Source organism: Mya arenaria, chromosome 8 (assembly GCF_026914265.1).
Source record: "Mya arenaria isolate MELC-2E11 chromosome 8, ASM2691426v1".
Classification (NCBI taxonomy): Eukaryota; Metazoa; Mollusca; class Bivalvia; order Myida; family Myidae; genus Mya; species Mya arenaria.
Genome location: NC_069129.1, coordinates 18,088,041 through 18,106,827, shown reverse-complemented (window position 1 = coordinate 18,106,827; position 18,787 = coordinate 18,088,041). Strand labels below are relative to the sequence as shown.

At 35.1% G+C, this 18,787-nt stretch overlaps 1 protein-coding gene across 1 annotated transcript; it reads right to left on the bottom strand.

Annotated features, from left to right (window-relative positions):
- Nucleotides 1–459: 459 nt before the first annotated feature.
- Nucleotides 460–17,107, bottom strand: LOC128242312 (synaptic vesicle membrane protein VAT-1 homolog-like). The gene is made up of 9 exons (XM_052959414.1): nt 16,509–17,107; nt 11,771–11,900; nt 10,217–10,432; nt 9,397–9,539; nt 7,311–7,414; nt 6,507–6,562; nt 6,110–6,304; nt 4,699–4,788; nt 460–1,871 (listed from the first exon to the last, which is right to left on the bottom strand). Exons 1-9 carry the CDS (start codon nt 16,676–16,678, stop codon nt 1,770–1,772), a joined length of 1,206 nt encoding a protein of 401 aa, XP_052815374.1. The 5' UTR covers nt 16,679–17,107; the 3' UTR covers nt 460–1,769.
- Between the last annotated feature and the right edge of the window lie 1,680 nt (nt 17,108–18,787).

Here is an 18,787-nt window from a genome sequence, read left to right as displayed (position 1 = left end):
CTTAATTATTGATTGCACCGAACAGACAGAAAATACGAACTTTACAACAAATACGGTTAAAGTTATATTGAATGCCAGTAAATGTGCTCTTTAAGATAAAGCAAATGTCAGAGATAGAAAGCCATGTGATATCAGTCACTGATGCATCAAGACAAGTAGATAACTAGCTGATTGTTCAGAACTTGGTTTAAATAAACAACGTTGTTAACTATTTATTTGTTAACTTTCAAATCGTTACTGCTCTTACACTCGTGATCTGCAGTAATTCAGACAATATTTTGGACAAGTGTTTCAGCTGCACTTGTTTTATTTAAATATATACGTATGTACATAATGAAATGTTTCACATTTCAAAGTTAACAAAATGTCGTTAACAATGTTGTTAACTCTTACAAAACTCTGAACGATCGGCCCATTTTGTATGCTATATTTTACTAGTAATCTAAAATAACAACAACATTAAATTTAATAAGGTTAATAAACTATAAATGGTACAATCCCGAAGCAATACTGGTATAAATGAATACATGGAATATAATATCAATTCTATAAATAAATAACATGTAACAAACAATGTAACTTTCAAATAACATATGTCTATAACTCGTTTTGAAGCATCATAAATTAAAAAATTGTATTATACCATTTAAAACATATCTCGCAATTTAGAGCTGCACTCTCACAGATATACCGTTTTTACAACTTCTTTTTTATTTTTTGTCGTAGAACGAGCCAATTCATGCGAAAATCCATGGAAACCAATCAAATAAGACTGCTGACAAAAATTAGATCGCAGATGTTTACATTTATGTTCAAAAATTGGTGTTTATGCATTTTTCTTAAACTGTTGGCATGAATTTTCAAACGGAAATATGGAAATCTGCGATCTGATCTTTGGCCAGAGTCATTTATCACTGATATGCAGATATTTACGCAAAAATTGGCTCATTCGAAGACAAAAAAAAAAGAAAAAAAAAGTTGTAAAAACGGTTAATCTGTGAGTGTGCAGCTTTTATTCGCATTCGATATCAAATACATGTTTAAAGAAACTTTGAATTAAAACATAGGCCAACTAAGAAATATCCAAGCAAACAATTTTGGCATAAGAAATGGTTTACAATAAATGGCATCACTTTTAAATTGATGGTTATAACAACGTCATACACATTTCTCATAAAAACTTGACTAGCATCTAGTATAGACTCACTATGTATTGTTTAAGTGACAAAAAATGTTTTCTGAATAAACATACGCTATATTTCATTACACATTAGTTTTAAATAAATATCAGCCAAAATAGAGTGTGCATTTAAAACAAATTATATTTGTGTTGTGTCGGCATTTGATTGCGTTAAAATGCGAAAAAAAGATTGTTTTTAATTAATAGCAGAGCTATACGTATCAAAATGGAGGGGGGTGGATGGGGAATTAATAATGTTTCTCAGCAGTTGTTTTTAATCGGCTGATCTTGTACACACCTTTGAAAGTATTTTATTATTTGTTTGTTTCATTTTCTTTCTTTTTTTAAAGTATACATGTATATACTCTATGTAAATGCTTTTTTATCTGTCTATTTATAAAAAGATAAAAAGCAATTTATTATACCTACAACACGACAAAACATAGTCATATAATTAAATATCCTAACATAAGCAGGTTATAAGCTCCAGCTATCTGTTGTACGTTGAACAGTGATTCGCCAGGGTTTGGGTGAACGAAGATTGGATTCCTACACTTTCGCGTGCTATAAATAGAGCCAATTGGCATCCCTATTGTCCGTTGACAGCCGAAGCATCCTTGTTTTCTTCCGCTTCCGGTTTATTTTCAGCCGTGGCTTCCTGGGGCGCAGCCTCATCCGTTGACTGTTGTGTCTTAAAATATGAAACTGACATGAAAAACAACAACAAAAAATCAAATCTGTTCTGCTATTAATTGTATAAAAATATAAATGCATGAATAGAGCCGATATTAGATTTTCATACACGTATAGTACATAGAAACATTGAAAATAGGGATTTGAAAAAAATTCAGCTGCTTTTCACTAAAAAATAACTACAAACATGCGTGTTATTAAGTAGTCTTAAATTGGCTCACACGTCTATTAAACAGTTTTTTTAAAATTTTGTCCTAGATTTACATGCACTTTTACATGCTTAAAAGATCATGTTTAAAGGCATTGTGTTTAATGTAAGGCCTATATAATGTACAGAGACAGGTCTTAAAGATAACATCATGCTTAAGGCCAATGTATTTAATGTAAGGCCTATATAAAGTACAGAGACAGGGCTTAAAGATAACATCATGCTTAAGGCCAATGTATTTAATGTAAGGCCTATGTAAAGTACAGAGACAGGTCTTAAAGATAACATCATGTTTAAGGGCAATGTGTTTAATGTAAGGCCTATATAAAGTACAGAGACAGGTCTTAAATATAACATCATGCTTAAGGCCAATGTATTTAATGTAAGGCCTATGTAAAGTACAGAGACAGGTCTTAAATATAACATCATGCTTAAGGCCAATGTATTTAATGTAAGGCCTATGTAAAGTACAGAGACAGGTCTTAAAGATAACATCATGTTTAAGGGCAATGTGTTTAATGTAAGGCCTATGTAAAGTACAGAGACAGGTCTTAAATATAACATCATGCTTAAGGCCGATGTATTTAATATAAGGCATATATAAAGTACAGAGACAGGTCTTAACTATAACAGCATGTTTAGGGCCAATGTGTTTAATGTAAGGCCTATATAAAGTACAGAGACACGGCTTAAAGATAACAGCATGTTTAAGGTCAATGTGTTTAATGTAAGGCCTATGTAAAGTACTGAGACAGGTCTTAAAGATAACTGCATGTTTAAGGCCAATGTGTTTAATGCAAGGCCTATGTAAAGTACTGAGACAGGTCTTAAAGATAACTGCATGCTTAAGGCCAATGTATTTAATGTAAGGCCTATGTAAAGTACAGAGACAGGTCTTAAATATAACATCATGCTTAAGGCCAATGTATTTAATATAAGGCATATATAAAGTACAGAGACATGTCTTAACTATAACAGCATGTTTAGGGCCAATGTGTTTAATGTAAGGCCTATATAAAGTACAGAGACACGGCTTAAAGATAACAGCATGTTTAAGGTCAATGTGTTTAATGTAAGGCCTATGTAAAGTACTGAGACAGGTCTTAAAGATAACTGCATGTATAAGAGCAATGTCTTTAATGTAAGGCCTATATAAAACTGAGACAGGGCTTAAAGATAACATCATGCTTAAGGCCAATGTGTTTAATGTAAGGCCTATGTAAAGTACTGAGACAGGTCTTAAAGATAACAGCATGTTTAAAGGCAATGTGTTTAATGTAAGGGCTATGTAAAGTACAGAGACAGGTCGTGAAGATAACATCATGTTTAAGGGCAATGTGTTTAATGTAAGGGCTATATAAAGTACAGAGATAGGTCTTAACTATAACAGCATGTTTAAGGCCAATGTGTTTAATGTAAGGCCTATGTAAAGTACTGAGACAGGTCTTAAAGATAACTGCATGTTTAAGAGCAATGTCTTTAATGTAAGGCCTATATAAAGTACAGAGACAGGGCTTAAAGATAACATCATGCTTAAGGCCAATGTGTTTAATGTAAGGCCTATGTAAAGTACTGAGACAGGTCTTAACTATAACAGCATGTTTAAGGCCAATGTGTTTAATGCAAGGCCTATGTAAAGTACTGAGACAGGTCTTAAAGATAACTGCATGTTTAAGAGCAATGTCTTTAATGTAAGGCCTATATAAAGTACAGAGACAGGGCTTAAAGATAACATCATGCTTAAGGCCAATGTGTTTAATGTAAGGCCTATGTAAAGTACTGAGACAGGTCTTAAAGATAACAGCATGTTTAAAGGCAATGTGTTTAATGTAAGGGCTATGTAAAGTACAAAGACAGGTCTTGAAGATAACATCATGTTTAAGGGCAATGTGTTTAATGTAAGGGCTATATAAAGTACAGAGATAGGTCTTAACTATAACAGCATGTTTAAGGCCAATGTGTTTAATGTAAGGCCTATGTAAAGTACAGAGACAGGTCTTAAATATAACATCATGTTTAAGGGCAATGTATTTAATGTAAGGCCTATGTAAAGTACAGATACAGGTCTTAAAGACAACATCATGTTTAAGGGCAATGTGTTTAATGTAAGGCCTATGTAAAGTACAGAGACAGGTCTTAAAGATAACATCATGTTTAAGGCCAATGTATTTAATGTAAGGCCTATGTAAAGTACAGATACAGGTCTTAAAGACAACATCATGTTTAAGGCCAATGTGTTTAATGTAAGGCCTATGTAAAGTACAGAGACAGGTCTTAAAGATAACATCATGTTTAAGGGCAATGTGTTTAATGTAAGGCCTATGTAAAGTACAGGGACAGGGCTTAAAGATAACATCATGTTTAAGGGCAAGGTGTTTAAGCAAGACACTTATATAGCTTTCAGTAATGATTTCTGCTCCGAACACTCATCGTTATTTCTAAAAACCCATTATTTTAAAACGTTTGCATCATCAGAATGCAGCGTTTTAAAGAAATGTGTTCACAAAACATGACCTTGAACTGCTATAACTTTAAGGCACAAGGTCATGAAAAGGGGCGTACGCATTCAAACAGATTTAAAGGTGAATCACAGACTCCCGATAGAAAACACATATACCTGTGCCTTGGGTTTGGGCTCCATCGAAGGGTCGAGGATCAGTTTTCCGATGTTCTTCCGGTCGTGCATCTTCTGCATGGCATCCGCTACCTGCATCATAGTCAGACGGAATTAGCCTGAGCTTCATGAACATTTAATTTTAAACAGATACTCGATTAAATCTACTGTTGGCTACAAATTACTCGACGTTATTTGAACCCGTATTTTGCGAGTGAAAACTTAATTACAACTTAATCGGCCTTCTACCTTGTCGTACAAATTGTTGAAATTAAGAAGAGATTGAATCATTTATGTAATAAATTTATTTGGAATATTTACCCCAAATTAGTACACAATTTAAAACAGAAGCCATGCCATCGATTAAAAAATAAGAGCTAAAATACAATGTATGAGCACCACAGCGGTGCACTGGCACCACGCCACTCGAGCCTAGTGCAACAAGTACATCTGCTGCAAGTCAAGTTCCAAAATTTGTAAAGAGGCACTTTCTTGTCAATCAAAAGCTACAAAAAATGATGAAATTGTTTAATCTACGGAACGATAATTAATCCTTTTCATGAAGATCCAGATTTTTTTAAGAACATTTACATTTAACACAACACATATAGTCCTCTGTTGAACTACATTTCCCGACGGCGTGAGTCTCTCATTGATTGGGGCTTAGTTTTGTGCCTTGTTAAGATATAGGCAACTGGGCTTGTCCTTGTTGTTTCCATTCTCTTATAATCACATTACGTACATAGCTGCAGGCCCAACACCGTCCTTTTCTCGGTTCGAGATCGCCCACGAACGGCTTGCACTTGCCACGTGTGTAAAGGAACTCCCCAAGGCAAGCAGTTGGTTCAAAGGTACCTACTCAAAAGCCCACGTGGAGTCGACGACCCGCTTGCACTTTCCCCGTTTCATCAAAATTACATCCAGATCGCCCATGTGGAGTCGACGACCGACTTGCACTTGCAACGTTTGTAAAGGAACTCCTTAAATGGGACTGCTACATCAAACTTACATCCTCAAAAGCCAAAGTGGAGTCGATGACCGGATTGCACTGTGTGTTAAGGATACCTGAAAGGGGACTATTGTGTCATACTTCCATCTTTAAAATACCATGTGGCGTAGAGGACAGGCTTGAACCTTTGTGTAAGTAAATACTCAATGAGGACCGAGGACTGTTACATCATACGTACATCTTCAAACGCCCAGGTGGAGTCGACGACCGGTATTGAATTTGCCCTGTGTGTTAAGGAAAGAATCTAGAGGGATTGTTACATCATACTTACATCCCTTAAAGCGCAGGTGAAGTCGACGTCTGACGCCTGTGTGGTTAGGATCCCGCAAGAAATGTTCCATCATACTTACACCCCTTAAAGCGGAGGTGAAGTCGACGTCTGGCTTAAATTTGCCTCATACTTACATCTTCAAACGCCCAGGTAGAGTCGACGACAGGCTTAATCTTGCCCTGCGTGTACAGCTGCAACAAGCGGTTCATAGCGGACCGAATGTAGGCGGTCTGCCCCTGCTGGAAGGCGAGGTGCCTCAGCTGCAGGCCAGAAATCGTCTTGTTCTCGTCATACAGCTTGATAGGGGACACTTTGTCCACTTGCCACCACTGAAACAGATGGACAATCTATGGCAAAGAGACGGATTTCGCTTTAAGCTAATACCAATATCATTGCTAATAATTGGACCAATATCGAAAAACTTAGTATATGTTTCTGAAATGTCAGTAGATAAAAATGTAATACGGTTATATTGAATTCATATACTATACAGTACTAGTAAAAGTATCAGAACAAAATTAGTGTGCTTACAGATTTAGCAAAACTGAAGAAGCTTTTTGTTTCACCGGTGACAATGTTTGAAGAACCTGAAACAATAGAACGAAACAATTCTACATTGAATAACATCATATCAGAGTCCGACAACGTTTTATAAGTTTATAAATGCCTTAAATATCCCTTTTTAGAATTGTCCTTTCATTTAAGGGCGTTTATGCTGTTAAATATCCTAAGTGTTGTATGGAAAACGAAATCGTGTATTTGGGAGATTCTATTTTGGAATATGATTAGGGTTAGGGCTAGTGTTATGGTAACTTAAAGGGTTATTTTGACCCCCCCCTCCATCGTTATAATAAAGCGAAAACATTTCCCATATAACCTTCACAGTTCAATATAGTCTAGAATTTTCGACCTACCACATACCGCATAATGAAAAAATACTATGTATTTGGACCTAGAATACACCGTATAGGTCTTATTGGACCTTAGACCATACCATATATGACGATTTTGGACCTAAAACATACCATATAGGACTTATTTGACCCTAAAACATACTGTATAGGACATTTTCGGACCTAGAACGTACCGTATATGACTTATTTGGACCTAGAACATACTGTATAGGACATTTTTGGACCTAGAACGTATCGAATATGACTTATTTGGACATAGAACGTACCGTATAGGACTTATTTGACCCTACAAAATACCGTATATGACGTATTTTGATCTAGAACATACCGTGTATGACTTACTTGACCCTACAACATACCGTATATGACTTACTTAACCCTACAACATACCATTGAGGACGCATATGACTTTAGAACATACCGTATAGGACGTATTTTCCCATAGGTTTGAGGAGCGAGATTCCTTTGTTGGTGTCTTCACCGCACATACAGTCGAGCACTATGTCCACACCTTCTGGAGACAGCCTGGCACATACATAGAATAATCACATTGTTAAATACTGAATATGTATAAATAAGTTGTCAGCATGTGTATTTCTCTCGATGTTGTATCCGACTTGTTTGCATACTACTTCGTGTCTGTTGAACAGCCACAATTCTTTGTAACATATTTTTCATGCGTGGTTTACTTTTGGCTTTTTAATTAGGTTTTCGTGAGTGTCGTTTTGGACAATGTACCATTTCAAAATGCCACCGTATGTAAAATAAAAGTCAGAATTGGTGTTAAAACTATCGACTGAGAAAGCATGACTTGACATTTCAAACACCAGGTTTAATGGAACCTTAAAGTAATTCATGAATGTGCGAATGCTTAAGACACATTTATCAGGCATAACATGCACTATAAAATGGCCTTTTTTTAATGTAAATGAAAATTCAGAGATAAATCCCAGATATTGAATCAATAAAAAAGGGGAACAAAAGGCAATTTACTTTTATACATAAATTGTATGCCTTAAAAATCGGATGCCTTTAGATGGCATTAAGTTCATTGTAGTTTACATAAAATGGCTTATAAATGGTTGTTACCCTTTACAATTGACACGATGTTTTGTAACAGAAGGAGCTGGCCTACTATAGTTATATACATTTGGCATGTTGTTTCCACTGGTACACCATAAATACTGACTTATAATAAAATCATTGTAATATATCTGTTAAAGCATCCAGGACTACCCTTTATCATAATTGATTGCATTGTTCATATTTCTATCCTGAAAAGATGTCCTTTAGCTAACGTTTAACGGGAGAAAAGACATTTATCCGGCTTTTCGTCATGTTCGACACCAAGTGCCGTTATTTGTTGAATTTAAGCAACCTAGCAATTTTTGTTACACCAAAAATATGAAAACAAGCCAGAAAACGTCAAAATTATAAATATAAACTTTATGTTATAAATATAGAGTTTATGAATACGGCACCAGGAGTAACCAATCGAAACTCCTCGGCCATTTTCCATAAAATACAACCTCGAATGTATAATGACGGTTTACAGTGTCAGAATTCTTTACATTTAACTACACTGCAAGTAGACCGCGTAGTAATTTCAATTAAGCAGTTAGACCAAAGGACTTTACTCTTTAGAATATTCATAATTTATGCAATAATTCACTTCACTGTGAATTAATTTACACTAAGTAATACAAATAACATGTTTAAAAATAACACTACAATAAATAAGTAGCAGTATTTTTAATTTAACGAACTACTCAGTCTACTGATGTACCGCATACATCAAAGGTTGTTTTCGATAGAATTGGCCGAGGTCAGCTCCGAATGCATTCGGAGCTCCTCGGCCATTTTTTTCAAAAACAACCTCGGATGTATTTGGACGGTTTACATACTAAAAAAGAGGTACGTTTAAGTCCGCTGCAAGTAGATCGCGTAGTGATTTTATTTAGCAGTTAAACTGTATGACTTTACTCTTGGAAATCTTAACTATGTTTGCAATAATATACTTCACTGGCAATCAGTTTAAACTTAGATCAATTAATACAATTCTGAAACACTACATTTCTAAAATGATCTAATTCAAAAAATAACGAACTACTTTAACTGATGTACCGGCATACATCCGAGGTTGTTTTCGATAAAAATGGCCGAAGAGTTCCGAATGCTCCGAATGGAGTGACATATTTACTGCAAGGTTAATATAAACCTTAGCGAAGGTTATGAATCACCTTACATCGAAAGCCGTTTAAAAAATAATGACGGTAGCCATGTCTTTAACATAAAGCCATTGAAAGCCATCGGATGATATTGTGTTGATAAGATATCGATTTACCAAAGTCAGACCACCTCTGCTTACAGTTACGTCATGCATGTTTTAATAGTTTATTTGAAATGGCTTTCAGCATTCACTTGCCATTAGAAGAACATGTCTGTTGAGCATTACTTTTTTCCATTAATGGCCGTAGACAAATATTCAATCCAAAGGAACATCTTACTTTCTGATTTCATGCAAGTAATCAGCCGACCGGTCAATAACACTGGTAAGGTTCGCCTTGACGACCTCGTGTTTGTGGGCCGACGCCGTACCGTATAACGTTACGTCTTCCACTGTCCGACACAGCTGACTAATAGCGTGACCCTAAAGTCAGAAGAGAATTGTTTGATATTTCAATGTCTTAAAGGTCCAGCAATATGTACAACTTCTCATTTACATCTGTTACAAGCAAAGGCAATGCCCGGACGGATAAATGATAACGTTAGGGCACCCGCATAATGATGGGGGCCCTAATAATGGATTATATTTCCTTAAAACGAAAGAAAGAAGAAATGTTGATGTGGACGCTACTACTAGTCATTTATCACTCAAATGCAGAGATGATTCGAAATTCAATATATAAAGCATTAAAGATACACTCTTACTCCCAAATAAGACTTTCCACAATTAATTCAATTGTTTTAATGTACCGAAAAGGATGAATATATGTCTAAAACAATGGTTCTTATAAAGGATACCGAGTTTTATTTGAAAGAAAGGAGCAGAAACACGGGTATTTCTACCTTAAGAGGCGATAGTAGACCACAGTAAATCACAGCATTCACCAATCATTTAATATTTTTGCGTTTTCAGCTTTCAAATACACGGTTTACAATCTTGTTTTCAGTAATTCATATTTTCCGTACATGCATTATTTAGTAAGTAGTTAAAGATTTATCACTCAAAATTTATGTTTGTTATACATGTATATGTATTAATTTTGTATTAGAATATCACTTTAAACTATACCAAAGACAAGACTTGACCAAATGTATACTTACAACGCCTCCTCCAATGTTGTGGGCAAACACCGACATCCCTTTGTGGAGGTTTGCAATGTCAAACAACATTATATACGCGGTCAGGTAGTTCATAGGCAGCGCGGCTCCCTCGGCGTAGCTCATGTTGGACGGCATCTTGAAGACGAGGGACGCCGGTGCAACCACAACTTCGCCCCAAGCTCCGTAGTCCGTGAACGCCATGACATGGTCACCGACCTGAAGAATACAACAGAGCAAAAAGCTGTTATTTTCAATCCTCGTAACAATTCATATTGCTATTAACTTGTAAAATCGTCAGTTGACACCGGTACAGCATGGTGCTTTGAAACATTATGGAACTCATTCGGAACTCCTCGGCCATTTTTATCGAAAACAACCTCGGATGTATTTGGACGGTTTACATACTCAAACAGTGCATGGTCCGCTGCAAGTAGCTCGCGTAGTAATTTTATTAAGCAGTTAAACTTTATGAATTAACTCTTGGGAATCTTAATTATGTTTGCAATAATATACTTCACTGGCAATCAATTTAAACGTAGATCAATAAATACAACTCTAAAACACTACATTTAATTAATGATATAATTCGAAAAATTATAAACTACTTCAACTGATGTCCCGGCATGCATCCAAGGTTGTTTTCGATAAAAATGGCCGAGGAGTTCCGAATGTATGGAACTGATTAAGTTGTGCACCGTGGATACACAGAACTTATGATAAGTATTATATGTGAATGTGCTATTTACTTTTAGGGTCCAAAGAAATGTTTTAAAACCAAATTATGTTCGAAAAAAACAACAACTGGAGATAACCAAATCTTCAACATCAGAAAAATAACTGACAAATTTTCTATAGAAAAAAGACCAATCTTCCATATCTGGCTTTTTATAATGCGAAATATGAAGCATTGATTCATTGTACATTATCTTCATTTCATCATATTTTCTGTGTATTTTGGTACAAAAACTATTTTTGTCGCAAATTTCTTTGCAGAGATAACGAGTTTAAGAACCCTTCTACCTCTTAAAATAGCTGTATTATCTTTTGATAAAATTCCAGAGCACATGCGAAGAGAGAATAAGACTTACTGGGATGTGTTTGCAGATTTACATAAAAAAATCCCTATAATTTAAATGCCAACCTGTATCGAGCGTAAGGAATGTTTAAGTGTAAATGTGTAAGCTTAGACCCAGTCGCAATGTTTAATAATTATACTGCCAAAGTCACATGATGAGCGTGTCGTTATTTTTCATTTTTTACAAATATGGTTACAATAAAACAGTGAAGAGTTCTTAAACGACGCTTTCACTAGTAGCCTAGGCCACACAACTTGGTTTGGTTAGTGTAACATCAATTTCAAAAACAGGTAGGGTAGGCAGGCTTTTTATTTTATTTGTATAAGGCTTTTAAAATAACGTTATTTTCATAAAAAAAATATATATATTTATTTTTTTACCAACTGACTATAAAGAGGGTAGGGTCTGCGCCTATTTCGTATGCATGGTCGGGTAGCCCGAACCAATTTGTTTTTTAGGCTCTACTTCCTGTACTCACCGCAATACCAGCGGTATCGTCTCCTAACGCCTCCACCTCCCCCGCGCACTCAAACCCCATGACGAGGGGCGTCTTAGGAGGGCTGTCCAAGACTCCTTGTCGCACCATCAAGTCAACGAAGTTAAGACCGCTGTTATAGAAAAATGCGTAAATTGGCATTCATGTCGAGTATAAAATGAATCGTTTACAAAAACGATAACATCGTGAACAAAACCGGAGTCAAAAAAGTGATATCTGCACATTGTGTCAGCAAACGCAACACCTGTATATCATTGTGTCGACAAACTATAAATAAATATGTACACTGTGCCAAAGATGCATTAATCAGCACATAATAAACAATTACACGATTAAAACAGCCTATAAATGTGGACATAACGAACACTAAATTACGATATCAAACTCTACATCAGCACACCAGCTGTGTCTACCAAAAAATATAAATTAGCACATGGTGTCAACCAAATTCTAAATTAGCACACTGTATCTACAAATTCTAAATTAGAACACTGTGTCTACAAACTATAAATCCGCACACTGTGTCTACAAACTCTAAATCAGAACACTGTGTCTACAAACTCTAAATCAGCAGACTGTGTCTACAAATTCTAAACAGCACACTGTGTCTACAAACTCTAAATCAGCACACTGTGTCTACAAATTCTAAATCAACACACTGTGTCAACAACTTCTAAATCAGCACACTGTGTATATTTTTTTTTAAATCAGCACACTGTGCCTACATACTCTAAATCAGCGCAGTGTCAATAAATTCTAAATCAGCGCACAATGTCTACAAACTCTAAATCAGCACACAGTGTCTACAAACATAAAATCAGTACACTGTGTCTACAAACTCTAAATCAGCATACTGTGTCAACAAATTCTAAATCAGCACACAGTGTCTACAAATTCTAAATCAGCACACTGCGTCTTCAAACTCTAAATCAGCACACTGTGTCTACAAACTCTAAATCAGCACATTGTAATCTACAATCTACAAACCCTTAATGAGTATATAAAAGACGTCGTCACGAACGAACAGTGCTGCTACAAACTCCCAAACCTCAGCACACTATGCATCTGCATTCGCTGTCACAATCAGCATTATGTGTCAATAAATCTTAAATCAGCATACTGTGTCAATAAATACTGTGTTAATAAATCTTGAATCAGCATATTGTGTCAATAAACCATGAAACAACGTATTGTGTCAATAAATCTTGAATCAGCATGTTGTGTCAATAAATCTTAAATCAGCATACTGTGTCAATAAATCTTCAATCAGCATGTTGTGTCAACAACAATTAAATCACCGCATTGTGACAATTAATCTTTAATCAGCATATTGTCTCAATAAATCTTGAATCAGCATGTTGTGTAAATAAATCTTAAATCAGTATATTGTCCAATAAATCTTGAATCAGCAAAGTGTGTCAATAAATATGGAATCAGCAAAGTGTGTCAATAAATTTGTAACCAGCATATTGTGTAAATAAATCTTGAATTGAAGCATATTGTGTCAATAAATCTGAAATCACCACATTGTGTCAATAAATATTGAATCAGCAAACTGTGTCAATAAATCTTGAATCAGTAAAGTGTGTCAATAAATCTTGGATCAGCATAGTGTGTCAATAAATATTAAATCACCACATTGTGGCAATTAATCTTGAATCAGCATATTGTCTCAATAAATCTTCAAAAAGCATGTTGTGCCAATAAATTCTGAGTCAGCATATTGTGTCGGTAATTTTTTTTATCAGCATGTTAAGTCAATAAATCTTGAATCCGTAAAGTGTGTCAATAAACCCTTGAAACAGCACATTGTGTCAATAAATCTTGAATCTGAACATTGACTCAATAAATCTTGAATCAGCGCAGTGTGTCAATAAACTTTGAAACAGCATAGTGTGTCAATATATCTTGAATAAGCATATTGTGATAAAAAATAATAATCCGCGCATTGTGTCAATAAATCTTGAATCAGCTTAGTGTGCCATTAAATTTTGAATCTGCATATTATGTCAATAAATCTTGAATGAGCATGTTGTGTCAATAAATCTTCAATCACTGTTAAAAATCTTGAATCTGCATATTGTGTCAATAAACTTATTCTTTTTAAGCTTGAATCAGCATATAGTGTCAATAAATCTTGTATCAGCGCATTGTGGCAATAAACCCTGGAACAGCATTTTTTTGTCTAAAAAACACCTCCTGGTTGGCCAAATAGTTTGCAAGATTCTACGTCAAACCATACAACCATTTGTCAAGTTAACGAGCATGCTTATTGCATGATGTATATCAAAGCATGCCGTGTGCAGTAACTGTAGTCCATTAGCATTAACTATTGATTACATTTATATGTGGATTATATTGCTTCTGGTGCTTTTATCTCATTTTGTAATGGAATAAGAAAACAAATTAGTAAGCAAAGATCGATACAAACCCTTCTAAGGCATGACAAAGGTGTATGTTTAATTAAACAACAACAGATTATTGGCATAGCAATTTCAAACCCCATGGTAAAAAAGATCAATAGTAAGATAATGGTTAGGACATGATGTAGTTGATGAAGACGTTTAAAAAGCGAACAAAACACTATAACCGTTTTAGATCTCGAAACAAAACACGGCCAGACATCAAATATTCGTTCTTTCCACTCCAAAGACCGAGGTTGGCCGGTACATAGTTTCTAGTAATATAAAAAAACTGATTATAAGCGTGTGCAATTCAGTTACATTGCGTCTTCAATGTTAACAGTTTCTACAAAATGTGATAAAAAAAACTTGAAGTCAAACACGTAGCCAGTTGTGTAATACACGACAGATAAAAAAGAAAAATGCTGACAGTGAGCTGTTCGTGAGAAATTGGTGCGGCTGAGGCCCCTTCCCGTTAAACAGGGGATCTTAACAGCTGATAGTTGTCAAAAGCTGGGGTTTATTTGAGAATGAGGGATTCATGCCCAAAGCAGAACAAAGGGTTTTGAAAATTGAGGTTAATATGGTGATCATTCTTGCAGATAAATATCTCCAGGATAGTCTTTCGGAGCCATAGCTATCACAATTATTTTGAGGAGAGATCAAAACAGTTCAAGGTCGGCATAACATCTATGGTATAAATCAAATCGTCGATACAAGTGATTAGGATGTTCCTAGACTAACATAACCGGATATTTTTCGATAGTTAGTTATTGCTTGTTTTGTTGTGCTGTTTGCAAATTCAACATAATCTGTATGGTCGATTTCTGTAGGTTTTTATGACCCCATATGCTTTCATAGACGTGTTTTGTTGACATGTTCTGGTTAAGGGTCTATTGATAAAAATATGTTGAAAGAGTTTGTTCACAACTTTATGCTGATTCAGGGCTTGTTGACAACTTATTGCTGTTTAGGGTTGGACTGCATATGTGCTAATTTGTAAGTACTTGCTACTGTTTGCAGTAATACCAGAAAGTACATTTGTAGATAATGACCAACTAATGACTCATATAACGCACAATACAATTGCCTAATGGAAAACAAAATTGATTGTCAGCCTTTGACTAAATAGCCATAGTTAAGATTTAATTAGAAACTAATTAATGCTAAGCTTCTGTATTCCGAGATTATGTCTGGCACCTAGAGTATACTATGCTAAAGTACAAGTGCTGAATTTTCATTGTAATTATCTAGGAGGTCTCGATCGGGGGTACATGGCTTTGTGATTCGTTTGGGAAGAAATATACACCGGTTTGTTCGTAATTAAGTAGATTTAGATTTATAGTTCATTTCAGTCTACACATAAAACATAAAGCACCGGCCATTCTTTTAAAGAATTATAAGAGACTATATAAAACATTTGCTTAGCACGTTATTTGTATTGATGTTGTTCCATGTTTCTTGTTTGTGACTTTTTTGTTTTAGTGATCTATATATGTCCTTAGCTTTTACCCTGTGCCATTAAACGGGGTTTATGTTTAAACGTTTGGCTTCTGAGCTAGTTTCTGTAGCTTTTCACATAAATATTGATAAAAAAAATGTACAGGTTGGTGCCTTTATTTGATGTACAGGTCTCTTTACAAATTGATTAAAAGAAAACTGTTTTTAATTTACCAGTTGAAATTGAGTTTTATAAAAATGCATTGGTATTATTAATAAGTCTATATTACATGGTAAACACATAGTATGTTAAAGAAATATCTAAGATATAAGAGTAGTAAACCAGCTAGTAGAAATAATTACATGATTAAACGCCGAGCATCTTTTGCAAAATCATTCAATATCTTTCAAGAATCTTGCAACTGTCAAACATATAGTGTGGGCCTAGGTGTTTCTACGTCTCTCAACGGGAAAGAAAAAATCAATGTCCAGTCTTCACCCGAGAAGGATGCAGAAACGTCTGAATTAAATGTCGCTCGTCAATATGTGTATCTGTTATCTCATATTAGAACCACATCTCTGCTCAGATGTATGTGATTTAAGCAATGAATAAACCTTGCCAGCTGTTTCACGAATACCGCTCCATAAAGCTATATAGCAATGTTTACACTCAATAATGTATATATATATCTAGAGAAATAGGAAATGAAAATTCGGGATGAACTATTGACCTTATAACATATAATAAATACAATGTTTTCGAAAATTCATACTGAAGTCGGAATGCGTTCACCATATCTTAAGTAATAAACTATGTAAGAACGAATAAATGAACAAGATGGCTGTGAAAACGTGTACAATATGTTAGCAAAACTCACCATGCTTTGACGCGAATGGAGACTTCCCCCGGTCCAGGAGCGTTCGAAGCTCGGCGCTGCACTTTTAACATCTTGAGCCCCCCGAAACCCGTCAGTACGATGTTTCGGTGTTGGGGAGGGGCTGGAGCCCCTTCCTCGGCTTTTTCATCGGGTTTCACTGTCTCCGGCATTCTGCAAACTCGTACAGACCTTCACTTTCTATGCAAATCCCTCAGAAAAATGATCGAATGCAGAGTAAAACCATACGGAGAGTATCGGAAAATTCTGATTGGTCCACAAAGTCCTTGGACATTCAGTTGTCGTGTTCCGTAATGACAAATCTATATTTAGAGCCAGTGTCAACTCAATGTCACCGGCATCTCGTTTCTTATTTACTTCTCTTTAGTTGTCAATGGCGCTTTCTAGAAAAAAATTGTTATCTCTGTTTGTGCTTTATATGCCCAGATATTAATCGCTTGATTTGTTAAAGCACCCGATGTAGCCTTGGTGAAGTTTATATATTGACTCAGAAGGTTGAGAAAGCGACCTTGAATATTTAAATAAAGTCTACAACATTCGTGATCAAATTTAAAATTCCGATTCATAAGACAACAGTAATTTCGAGAAGCCCTATACTCTACAGTTTGGGATTGTAATATTGAAGCGCAGTGTAGAGGCGCGTGATTATTGGAATTCTAATATCTGGTTGCGACATAAATTTCCTGTTTGCGTGGGAGGGAAAATCGAGATGCATTGATGTAAATGTCTAATATCACAATTCGTTTCCACTACTTTTGGTAAGGTACATGCAGCATTAGTCATTACCAGATTTGGCGGCGAAGGCCGCAAGCATCTATATATTCAGTAAAGTGACTTCTTGGCAACATATTATACGACTATGGACCGGCTAGTTACTTAATATGATGTGGTATTCAACAGTGCAAACAATATTGACCGAGGCGTTGGTGGAGGTCAATATTGATTTCTTGTGTTAAATAACACCATCATATTTAATTTTATTTATTATTAACAAGCACTTTTTATATGTTTTAATGTATATGTTTAAATTTGAAATGCAGTTTATTAATAGCTTAATTTCGTAATCATTCTCATTTTTTTATAGATTGAGAGCAATTAACAGAATGTTCTATTTGTAGAATGTGAAGTCTAACAAGGATTGAGAGAAACTAAATTAGAAGTGTTGGTTCGATATCTAATAGGGAAAAAACCCCAGTGGATATCATATATAGTTTGCGTCGCCAATCTAGTTGTGGCCTATTGACCTTTTGCACTGATTTACATTCGTACACAAAATTACTTAACAGTGAATTGTATAATATTGGAGAGTGTTTTTCTTTTAGTTTCCTCCGAATATGCGTCCATAGTTCCATATTAGAAAGGTGTTCAAGTATGTGGATCTTATCTATGCAATAAGAAGAGTGTGGTACAAAAAAAAAACAATAAAGCCTGTACGTGTGTATTACAGTATCAAGTTTTCAGTAATTTATCGTCGACAGCTACCTCCTTTCCCGTTACGTACTGTTCTGGTCAAAAGGGCGAATATTTTTATATGAGCTTCGGATCATGCTTTGTTATTGTCACGAAATGGCTAATCTTCAATTTATTTGTAACCGCGTCTTGTGAGAGCATAGTAGACTATACTATCTCATATAAGTCAGTTTGGAAATATAATCGACTTTTAAGGTGAAAGATTCGACAACTGACCAAAACGTTGTCACAGCAAAAAAAAAATGCTTCTTTTGTAGATACTGATATATTGAAAGTCTCAGATATTGAAAGTGAACTAGATATGATGACATGAAATAATTTATCCTGATATAGCAACCTTCTTGAACGGTGATGCTGCTGCAGCCTTTGTTTATGGTACAAACAAGGAAACATTATGTCTCAGCACAAAACACTTCCCTAGTTTTACAGGAAATGTCAAAACCTGAAAAATATTATCCTACAACGCGAAGGGCATATAATAATCATAAGACAAATAAAAAAAATGTCTTAAACATATTAGCAAAAACACAAAACAGTTATAATAAGAACAACAGATTTGACAAGTAAACTTGAATTAAATTAACCAACGAAAAACCTGGTAGTAAATAAATCATTTCCATACAAACAATGATGTTAAGGAGCAACATTCGGCGTTTTTTTGTACATTTCTTTAAGAAGTTAAATGATAATTGAAATAAATTAAATGATAATTTAAATATACTCGTACATGAAGTTACATATAAAAAAGAAGATTCACTTCAGAAAAGATGACAGTATAGATCCGATAGATG

What these genes read in the sequence shown, in the direction of transcription:
- LOC128242312 (XM_052959414.1), bottom strand. Translation starts at nt 16,678, where the DNA reads ATGCCGGAGACAGTGAAACCCGATGAAAAAGCCGAGGAAGGGGCTCCA. An exon ending in ACGATACCGCTGGTATTGCG is followed by an intron (nt 10,433 to 11,770) that starts GTGAGTACAGGA and finishes TGTATTCTTCAG; the next exon opens with GTCGGTGACCATGTCATGGC. An exon ending in TCTTCAGTTTTGCTAAATCT is followed by an intron (nt 6,305 to 6,506) that starts GTAAGCACACTA and finishes CATCTGTTTCAG; the next exon opens with TGGTGGCAAGTGGACAAAGT.